Below are 11,118 nucleotides of genomic sequence, written 5' to 3'. Positions count from 1 at the left end.
TTTTTTTCATGACGACCAATAAAAAGCAACAGTGTTACCCCTTATGTTTTTTTTCATGAAGACCAATAAAAAACAACAGTGTTACCCCTTATGTTTTTTTTCATGACGACCAATAAAAAGCAACAGTGTTACCCCTTATGTTTTTTTTCATGACGACCAATAAAAAACAACAGTGTTACCCCTTATGTTTTTATTCATGACGACCAATAAAAAAACAACATTGTTACCCCTTATGTTTTTTTTCATGACGACCAAAAAAAAAACAGTGTTACCCCTTATGTTTTTTTTCATGACGACCAATAAAAAACAACAGTGTTACCCCTTATGTTTTTTTTCATGACGACCAATAAAAAAATGTTGTTTTTTTTCATGACGACCAATAAAAAGCAACAGTGTTACCCCTTATGTTTTTTTTCATGACGACCAATAAAAAACAACAGTGTTACCCCTTATGTTTTTTTTCATGACGACCAATAAAAAAATGATTTTTTTTTTCATGACGACCAATGAAAAGCAACAGTGTTACCCCTTATGTTTTTTTTCATGAAGACCAATAAAAAACAACAGTGTTACCCCTTATGTTTTTTTTCATGACGACCAATAAAAAAAGGATGATTTTTTCATGACGACCAATAAAAAGCAACAGTGTTACCCCTTATGTTTTTTTTCATGACGACCAATAAAAAGCAACAGTGTTACCCCTTATGTTTTTTTTCATGATGACCAATAAAAAACAACAGTGTTACCCCTTATGTTTTTTTTCATGACGACCAATAAAAAACAACAGTGTTACCCCTTATGTTTTTATTCATGACGACCAATAAAAAAACAACAGTGTTACCCCTTATGTTTTTTTTCATGACGACCAATAAAAAAATGATTTTTTTTTTCATGACGACCAATAAAAAACAACAGTGTTACCCATTATGTTTTTTTTCATGACAACCAATAAAAAACAAGGGTTTTTTAACGACAGTGTTACCCCTCATATTTTATTTGACAAAGACAACAGTGTTACCCTTTTTTTGGGGTGCCACTTTAGTGGCACCCCTGTCAACGTTATTGCGGGGATCCGAACATGAGCTGTTTAGAGTGTTAACCTCCGAACTTAACAATGCACCATCGGGACAGCTGAAAAAGTCATCGCAAAGGTTATACTTGCCTTTATAATTTGCATGAAATAGAGATAAGAGTCTTCCAACAGATGACATCAACCAGACTTGAACCCCGGTCTCCAGGGGGTTAGGCAGAGTGCACCCCACTGCACCACTGAGCCGATGGCTATACACATCAATCAATCATCAATAAAGAGGATATACATGACATTAAAATGTATTTTTGTATTTCTATTATTTCCCTTTTTTTTTTTTCATGGCGACCAATAAAAAGCAACAGTGTTACCCCTTATGTTTTTTTTCATGAAGACCAATAAAAAACAACAGTGTTAGTTTTACCCCTTATGTTTTTTTTCATGACGACCAAAGAAAAACAACAGTGTTACCCCCTATGTTTTTTTTCATGACGACCAATAAAAAACAACAGTGTTACCCCTTATGTTTTTTTTCATGACGACCAATAAAAAGCAACAGTTTTACCCCTTATGTTTTTTTTCATGATGACCAATAAAAAACAACAGTGTTACCCCTTATGTTTTTATTCATGACGACCAATAAAAAGCAAGTGTTACCCCTTTTGTTTTTTTTCATGAAGACCAATAAAAAACAACAGTGTTACCCCTTTTGTTTTTTTTCATGACAACCAATAAAAAACAACAGTGTTACCCCTTATGTTTTTTTTCATGACGACCAATAAAAAAAGGATGATTTTTTCATGAAGACCAATAAAAAGCAACAGTGTTACCCCTTATGTTTTTTTTCATGAAGACCAATAAAAAACAACAGTGTTACCCCTTATGTTTTTTTACATGACGACCAATAAAAAACGACTGTGTTACCCCTTATATTTTATTTGACAAAGACAACAGTGTTACCCTTTGTGTTCATTTTCATGACGACCAATAAAAGGTGTTTATTGTGATCACCATTGGTCTTTTACATGCCTATTTTATGTGTTGTGTACTAATGTCAGCTCATTCACGCAAGACCCATTTTCTGACGCTGTCAAGTGTGTTCTTTACACAGACCTTGTGAGGTTTGTGTGTGAGAGATAGAGATATTTGAGAGGTTCCTTGTAGGCCACACAACGTCATTGTTAATTATAAGGTTGCGTTTAGGTGTGTATTCCTGTATTTGCTATTGCAGAAGTATATGATGAATCTGTTTTCTGGCAATACACGTTTTGGGACGGTTTTTGGTCTATAGTTGGGCTGGAAATTACCAATCTAATCTGGCAACACATGCTATCTACACTAACGATATGCCATAAAATGAGACTCAAAGGTGTCCAACGGTATAAGCCTTATCATTGTGGTCTTATTTCAATCAACTAGATGTGATCTCTCGGAACAGCACAGCTATTCAAACTTGATCACATTATTTAAGTTATCCTTTTTTCCCCAAAATATATCCTCCATAATTTTTCTGAACATCCTTTTCTAATTTTTTCCATCCTTTTTCTATTTATTACAAAAATTATATCCCAATAAATAAATATTTATGTGAAATGTAAAATATATAGAAAATATAGATTGATATAAATGTTTATTTATGAACCAATGAATTTATTGACCAATGAATCATCACTTCTGATATCCTTTTATTCATGTTTGTTGGGTTGGGGTCAATTATAAAACATTAACATGCAGCACTGCTGGTGTAGAATACTGTCGAGCAACGTTTGCATAAAGCTTAGGGATCCGTTCAGGCTACTGGTCAGCTACCAGGGTATGACCGATATTCAGCCTTTTGGCTGTCCATGCAAAACAATTTCAATATACAGTCCATCAGTCTCTCTACACACCCACGCACACAAACAAAAACAAAAAAACAGAAAATACGTGACCAACGAACCAAATCTACAATACATAAAACCTTTGTCAAAATGGTTTAAAAATTAGTTATTACTTCCGATAGTGGCACCCTAAACATTTACTTACAAACTACCTGAGAATAACCATGCGCAATTTTATGCATAATAAAAAATATTAACAAATCATTATTTGCAACAATTTTGATCATAGCGAAGTAGAGTAGTATAGTATTATACTACAGTTAAAAATAAAGTGATTTGTGTCGCCAGCGTAAGTCTGAAAAGTCAATTAATGTGCTCCATAAATATGATGCGTCTTTATGTACGTAAAATAGCAAACCCATTTTATGTAATTCATAAAATGTTTAATTAATTGCATCTTCGATATCCACCTTTCCCCTTCATAAGATTGACATTTAAAACAATCTTTCAGATTCTCTGAAATGCAAAGAATAACAGAATCAGCAATTCATGGTATTCTTCTCCATCCCAATCCGTACCCTGCATTGTTCCATAGGCATCTGGGGGGCTGTGTTTGACGCTATGATGAGATGGACCCAGACTTACTTTTTGACTGAGTTAGATGATCCCTGGCTGGCCCTGAACGGGCCTACAGCAGAACTAGCAATATACTACGTCGGCTACCCTGTTGGCATGATCCTGGATGTAGGAGGAGCCCTCCAGTGCCTCACTGGTCCAGCAGGGCGGCGAGCAGCGCGGGGTAGTTCGGCGTCCCCCAACCCGTCACAGGGTCCCACGAGGGGGCCGCGCAGAAGCCCCGCCCCTGGACCGTCTCGTCTATACAGCTCAGGTGGCAGCCCTCCGTCACCTTGGGGGAGAGCGGAGCGTACAGCGTTTAGGGAACTGATCTGAGGCCAGTCGGAACATGTGTTCTAGGGGCCGGCCTAGTGTGTGGACTCACGTCGAACATGGCCTCTCCCTGGAGCTTGTAGAGGCGGGGGTTGAGGAAGCCTAGGGGGGGAAGGCCTTTGAGAAGCCGCCGGTCGTTGATCAGAGCCAGCATGCCGCCGACCACAGGGGTGGACGCCTGCAGGGGAAGAGCCGGGGGGGGGAGAGACCAATGAACTCCACTACGTGATCGGCCGTTACATCAAATCCAGTCCCCACCACGTCATGACCAGAGCACGACCCGACAGAGCCGTCTGCATGTAACATTACACATCACGCTTTTATCCAAAATGACTTACAATAAGTACATTTGTCAGAATAAAGAGAAAAACAATATATCTCTGTCCGCACAGTAAGGACGTTTATAGAAACAAGTGCCAAGCACTTACAATCGCTAGGTTAACCCATTCGCTGTATCCAACAAAGATAGCTAGAATCAGATGCTACACAATGCTAAGTATTATTTTTAAGTTCCAGGACTTACAACATGCAATAAGTGCCTAAGAAGGGTGTGGGGGGGGGCTAGGCAGAGTGCAGGTGAACACATCACGATTATCATCATACATACATTAGTGATGAAAGTGTGTGAACATTTACCGAGGTGCCAGAGACCCAGGGGACGGGCATCCTGTTGCTGACCACCCAGTAGTTATCAGACAGGGCAGCGAGGTCCGGGTAGGCTCTGCCACTGGTGTTGAAGTAGGTCAGCGGGGGGAGCCCTCCTCCCACTGTCTGCATGTAGGCCTTCACCGCGCTGGCCTGGGGGGGGCGAGGGAACACACACACACACACACACACACCTTAGCCTTGAGAGCGGACCCCCAGGAGGCCAGAGGTTTAGGGTGCACTCACACTAGGCCATCTGGCCGTGGCCGTTTTCACACCTAACCGTGCTCAAATCTGCCAGTGTGAGTGTGGCCAGGCTGGTTAGGCCAGGCCAACTTGGCCACTTGGGAGAGGTGTGCTGCTACGGTACGGGCCGCCTCTGTGTTGTTGTCCATTGTTGTTAAACCTCTGACTGGCGGCAGACTTTATTATGGTCCATGCAGCGGACGCTTGGTGATGACGTGTTACGACGTGATGTACAAGAGCCAGATGGCCTAGTGTGAGTGCACCCTTAGTTCCTGAAGCCTCAGTGTAGAATACAGACTCCTGGTTGTGGTACCTGGTAGTCGGGCGTCTTGAACACGTTGCTGAAGCCTCCGCCGCTGATGTAATCTGTGACTTCATAAGTCATCTTGAAGGGGTTCTTAAAGGACGTCCCGCCCACTGTGGTGACGTAGGGGCTGGGGGGGAAGGAGGCAGTGGACAGAGCTTTAGATTGGTGTACATCACAGCCGTCAACCTCTGAGGGTCTCTGGACCTCTGGTCATTCGGAGGAGGCCGCTGTAGGCTTTGAATGGAGCGGTACTACAGCCTTCAGGTAAGCGTCAGCCCATGAATATTACTTTAGCTTTGAGAGTCCCAAAAGAGTCAATACTACATGTCACCCCCGCTGCTGCTGCTGGGGTTTACCTGGATGCAGGGAAACTCGGCCGGAAGCAGTTCTCCTCTTTAGTCAGATGTCTGCAGCCCGCCCCGCTGTCCCCTACGGAGACGGAGGAGAGGAAACGAGCACATCAAATAATATAAGATTAGGATGATAAAAATCTTATTGGAGTGCAGACCCCACGCCGATGCTGAATTGTGATGGTAGATGCATCTGCTATACAAAAAAACAAATATACATTGCAAAGTGATCTATACCAGAGGGTATCCAACTGCTGTTAACAACTGCTGTTAACACATTCAGTATTAGGATTCAATATTATAATCTCCGTCATTTTACCCTGTATTCAAAAAGCTCAAGGCCAAGTTATATTTAGATCACATTAACTGAGCCTTTGTCCTGATAATGAATTATGAAATGTTATTAAATTCATAAAAAGTATATATTTTATAAATATATATCTATACAATATTGCATCCTTATCATTTAAGCAATGTGTGTGGATTTGATCTCATATCTCCATTCACGATTGCCTTTAATCTGAGCTACTTCAATGAATGGCTGAAGAGGTGAGGGTCCCATTTCCCCTGCCCCTGGTTCCCCTGCCCGTGGTTCCCCTGCCCCTGGTTCCCTGCCCCTGGTCCCCTGCCCCTGGTCCCCTGCCCCTGGTCCCCTGCCCCTGGTTCCCCTGCCCCTGGTCCCCTGCCCCTGGTTCCCGTGCCCCTGGTTCCCTGCCCCTGGTTCCCGTGCCCCTGGTTCCCTGCCCCTGGTTCCCCTGGGTCCCTGCCCCTGGTTCCCTTGGTTCCCTGCCCCTGGTTCCCCTGGTTCCCGTGCCCCTGGTTCCCTGCCCCTGGTTCCCCTGGTTCCCTGCCACTGGTTCCCTGCCCCTGGTTCCCCTGGTTCCCGTGCCTCTGGTTCCCTGCCCCTGGTTCCCCTGCCCCTGGTTCCCCTGCCCCTGGTTCCCCTGGTTCCCGTGCCCCTGGTTCCCTGCCCCTGGTTCCCCTGGTTCCCGTGCCCCTGGTTCCTGTGCCCCTGGTTCCTGTGCCCCTGGTTCCCGTGCCCCTGGTTCCCTGCCCCTGGTTCCCTGCCCCTGGTTCCCCTGCCCCTGGTTCCCCTGCCCCTGGTTCTCCTGCCCCTGGTTCCCCTGCCCCGGTACCAGAAGCGAAGAGCAGGGAGATGCCGCGGACGCCCGCCTTCATGAATTCGGTGTTGATGCGCGTCATGTAGGCGTTGGACAGGCTGTCCTCATCGTCTCCGTAGCTGACCGTGTGCACCCAGGGCAGGGCCGACATGTTACTGATCAGCACCATCCACTGGAGGAAGGGCTCCTGACTCTCGTGACGACCTGGGGATGGAGCAGCGGGGGGGCCGGGTTGGGAGGGAGAGGGAGAACAGGCATGGCGTCATCTATGCCCTCCGTTCCAATCAATACAAGCACGCACACAGTCATCGCGTGGTCATCTTGTGACGTGAGGAAACACTTTGTCGTGTTAAGATAGGTCATTAGACCAGGTACATTTTTACTTTGCAACACAAAAGTTTGTTTTCCCTCCACTATCAGTGGGGGACTTTGACCTCGTCCAACTACGAAAACGGGATTTATATGCAAACAAAAGGCTCCCATTAGTTTATTTACTTTAGGGCTATGCAAAGCTCAACTCTCCTTTGTTTTAGCGACTAGAAGGAGATGTGTTCTAGTACTTAGTACCCTAATCTAGAGTTGTTCCGATACCGATACCAGTATCGGAAATTCCTCAGATACTGCCTTAAATGCAGTATTGTGTAGCGGCGAGTATCCAGGTTTATTTGCGTTCCGATACCATCACATGACTAGCTAATTTACTACACAGGCTAAGAATATTACATGCTGCGTTCGTGAACGGTCGGCGGCGGAAAGTCGGAATGGGAAACGCGTCATCTCCGATCTACTTGTGTTCGAGCCAAGTCGGAAAAACAAGGATGCTTACTTCAAAGAATACAAATGTATTGTTATAATTATAAATGTATTCAATCTAGTTCTGAAAATACATTTTCTACAGTAAGTGAACCGTCATTCCTGTCTTTCTAATACAACCCTTCAATATGAAAATATGCTGTGGTAGCTATAATGCTAGATGCTGTATTGATATATACTCGTTACAGAAAGGGAAAAAATATAATGGTATCGGACCCTCTCCACCCAGAACCAAGCAGTCCCCTACCCGGGTTGGTGAAGACCCAGGTGGGTATGTTGGCCCCAGTGCTCATGATGTACTCCACGTCGAGGCTGGCCTCCAGGCCCGCCCGGCCCGCCCCCTGGGTGCCCACCACCCGGTCCACCAGGGACAGGTGCGGGAAGCTCCCTCCGAACATGCTCATGAACTCAGCCAGGTCTGCCGGGTGGTAGTACTGCTCCAGGAACTACCGAGCACAAGAAACATGAAGGAGTAGACGTTTGTTGGAATTTGAGTCAAGAAAGAGAGACGGTTCACAAGGCCTCTTTGTAGACATTTGACGTAAATGATGATTCCAGGTTCTAGTGGAACTAGAACGGGAGATTGGGCGGTCTCTCAGGTGAATGGTATCTTATCCCCACCTGGGCCACGGCCTGGCTGTTGTTCTGGGAGGAGCCAACGTCGGAGGCGGTGAGGTTGTAGCGCGCCCTCAGGATGGCGGGGGTCACTCCGAGGTGGAGACCAGCCTTCGGGTGTCTGTTCCTCCCATGAGATGCTACATCCTGACCCCGGGGGGGCAAGCGGTGAAGACCCCCCACTGTGCATGGGGAGAGGAAAGGATTTAAACGTTTGAGATGATTGACATCACAAATCGGAGGACGTCTTGAACAAAAACGAAAATAAGGACAATACATGAATGTGTGAAGGATGGAATGTGTCAATGAACGGGAATCACCAAAGTCCAGGTGCTGGTGAACCTCGTCGTGGACCGAGTACGGAGCTGAGGACCGGACCTGGGAACGCCCGTCTCTGACGTAGCGGTGGAACTTAGCGCCTGGAAGAAGAGCCTCTGCCACTCTGGAACAAATGAACACAAGAGTGAGACCCGAAAGACACACAAGAGAGAGACCCGAAAGACACACTAGAGTGAGACCCGAAAGACAAGCAAGAGTGGGACCCTAAAGATTAACAGACACACAAGAGAACAATGCTTCTAAAGAAAACCACACACACACACACACACACACACACACACACACACACACACACACACACACACACACACACACACACACACACACACACACACACACACACACACACACACACACACACACACACACACACACACACACACACACACACACCAAGGGCAACAAAAGAGGAACAGAGTCACAAGACCAGAGAAGGAATAGGTCACCCGTCTTTCATTTCACATGTGATCTGAAACGTCTGCACAGGGCTGTACTCACTGGGCCGGCATGGTGCACTGCAGGAAGTCGCGTGTGAGGACAGACAGACACGCGGAGACCCCGTGGCTCTGCAGCCAGCGGCGGACCACCTTCTGGGTGAGGTCAGAGGGCCGCACCAGAGAGGAGACCTCCTCCAGCCTCAGGTACTTGGCTTGGGAGACGGAGGAGGACGGAGGAGGAAGGGTTACAAAACGGATCGAATGAAACTCAATAGACAAAGACTTGAGATTATTTTGAGCATCAGGAAGGGAATGTGCAAATAAATACATTTACATTCAGGGCATTTAGCTGACGCTTTTATCCAGAGCGACTTACGATAAGTACATTTGTCAGAAGAAAGAGAAACAATATATCAGTGTTATCCCAGTAAGGATGTTCATAGAACCAAGTGCCGATAGGTTAACCCATTCCCTATAAGCAACAAAGATAGGTTAAGATGCTACACGACGCTATGTACTATTTTTTTGTGCAAGGACGTACAATCGACTTCCCATTTTCCGTGTGCCTTTGGATTTGATGTAGTGATGGGCTCGTTGTGGTGCGTTCAGGAGCACTCCGTCCGTGTGACGCTGACAAAAGCAATTTTCCCCCAAAACATAACACATCAGATTGCGAGCGAGTCAAGGCCTTAGCCTCAGCAAAAATGTTTTATAGAAAAAAAGAAAGCGATATATAATTTCTGGCACTGACTACCACTTGGGGAACTAAAGGGTGAGCGTAGTGAAAAGTTAGTTTTAATGAACAGCGAACAGACTGCGGTACCGTATTGTGGGGAGTCCGGGTCAGAAACCCTGCGGAGCGTCTCCCCCAGCAGGTCCACCCCCTGCTGCCTCAGGGCGAAGGTCAGCTCCAGCTGCTCAGAGGGTCCCACCGGCCCCACACGGGACCAGTCATCTGGAATGCTAGAAAACAGAGGAACCCAGATTGATAAGAGTGTAGGAACTTGTGGTGGATGACTGATAACATGCATACGTATATACATACATACATTAAAGGCACCCAGTGCAACTTTCGAGGCTTAATTAAACATTCAATTTGTAGTCTTTTTTACACGTAGTAAGTTTCAATAACTCCATACCATTACATACCGACATTCAAGCAGCAAAGATGAGACGTCGTTGTGTGGTGAGAACTGATAGAAAATCGATAACAACAACAATGCCGCCATTTTCTTTATTTTTTGTAACCTACAATAAATAAAGCAGGCTTCCAGTCAATGGAAAAATGGCTTCTCCCCACCGGTGATTGTTGTTGTTTACGATTTTCTATCAGTTCTCACCACACAACGACGTCTCATCTTTGCTCCTTGAATGTCGATATGTAATGGTATGGAGTTATTGAAACTTACTACGTGTAAAAAAGACTACAAATTGAATGTTTATTTTTCATTGAATGTTTACATAAAGTTGCACTGGGTGCCTTTAAATACATGACGCATACATTCACTACATATATAACATCAACTAAATGACATGAACATTGGAGCCTCAGCCTCCACGCCAGCAACCATACTTTTCTTCAGCATTATCAAATAATACTACTAAACCTTCTGTGATACAAATGCACCGCAGTGGCTTATACGCTTCAGTTAGGCCTGCACATGTACGTTTACTGGCCAGAGAATCATAAATAAAACAGCTGCTATTTCCTCAATGACCAATAACTTAGGTTACAATGGTGACATTAATAACAGTGTCACACCAAAATATAAACTAATTTAAGCCGGCTAGAACTAGTATCGTGACTAAAGCCTGAACGGAGACAAGAACGTTATCTATTTGGTCAGGAGAGATTTAAAAAGTGGGTTTTCTCACAGGACATCTTGATCCTCCTCAAGGAACCCAGGGCGTACGGGTGAGCTGCAGACCAGCACCACGACGAGGGTCAACCTGAAAAAGTCACAGGAATGAAACAAGTGGGGTTACGGTGGACGTCTGGGGTACAAAGAGAGCCTCTGCAATCAACGGCGCCCAGACGGAACCGCGTTAACTAATGTTTCAAATACCAGAACAAACCTACACTACCGCCTACTGCTGTGTTAAATCCGAAGCAGTATTTGCAGCTCTAATCTAAAAGGCTTAACACTAATACGAAACACATAACCTACTCTAGTTGATTTAAAAAGAAAGCTAAACAGTAAAAACTTACACGGTCCTCATTGTCCTCAAGGGTTGACTTGTTGTGGTCAGGAGCGACTACTAGACGAAGGACGTAAGGATCAGATTCATCTGGGATCACATGACAAGGCTGTCACGTGACATCAGCGCAACGGCTATTTTCAGCCTGAGCTAAAAAATATTTTCAGACAATGAATTGTACTTCCTTTTCCTTTTAATACCGATTATATCGATGACCTACTTCTGAAAGAGTTTTATATTTGAATGGC

General features: G+C 44.9%; 1 protein-coding gene across 1 annotated transcript; it reads right to left on the bottom strand.

The window, feature by feature from the left end:
* Positions 1–2,702: 2,702 nt before the first annotated feature.
* Positions 2,703–10,988, bottom strand: tpp1 (tripeptidyl peptidase I). Its single transcript, XM_056591059.1, has 13 exons — positions 10,881–10,988; positions 10,547–10,621; positions 9,495–9,634; positions 8,733–8,883; positions 8,216–8,337; positions 7,902–8,077; positions 7,528–7,726; positions 6,483–6,671; positions 5,353–5,425; positions 5,003–5,123; positions 4,435–4,596; positions 3,851–3,976; positions 2,703–3,757 (listed from the first exon to the last, which is right to left on the bottom strand). The coding sequence occupies exons 1-13, from the start codon at positions 10,889–10,891 to the stop codon at positions 3,617–3,619; spliced, it is 1,686 nt and encodes a 561-aa protein (XP_056447034.1). The 5' UTR covers positions 10,892–10,988; the 3' UTR covers positions 2,703–3,616.
* Positions 10,989–11,118: the final 130 nt, after the last annotated feature.

This window comes from Gadus chalcogrammus, chromosome 5 (assembly GCF_026213295.1).
Source record: "Gadus chalcogrammus isolate NIFS_2021 chromosome 5, NIFS_Gcha_1.0, whole genome shotgun sequence".
NCBI lineage: Eukaryota > Metazoa > Chordata > Actinopteri > Gadiformes > Gadidae > Gadus > Gadus chalcogrammus.
The sequence above is the reverse complement of the archived record's forward strand: the minus strand, read 5'-3'. Positions and strand labels throughout refer to the sequence as shown.

What these genes read in the sequence shown, in the direction of transcription:
- tpp1 (XM_056591059.1), bottom strand. An exon ending in GAGGAGGATCAAGATGTCCT is followed by an intron (nt 9,635 to 10,546) that starts GTGAGAAAACCC and finishes TCTGTTTTCTAG; the next exon opens with CATTCCAGATGACTGGTCCC. An exon ending in CCCGGACTCCCCACAATACG is followed by an intron (nt 8,884 to 9,494) that starts GTACCGCAGTCT and finishes CCGTCTCCCAAG; the next exon opens with CCAAGTACCTGAGGCTGGAG.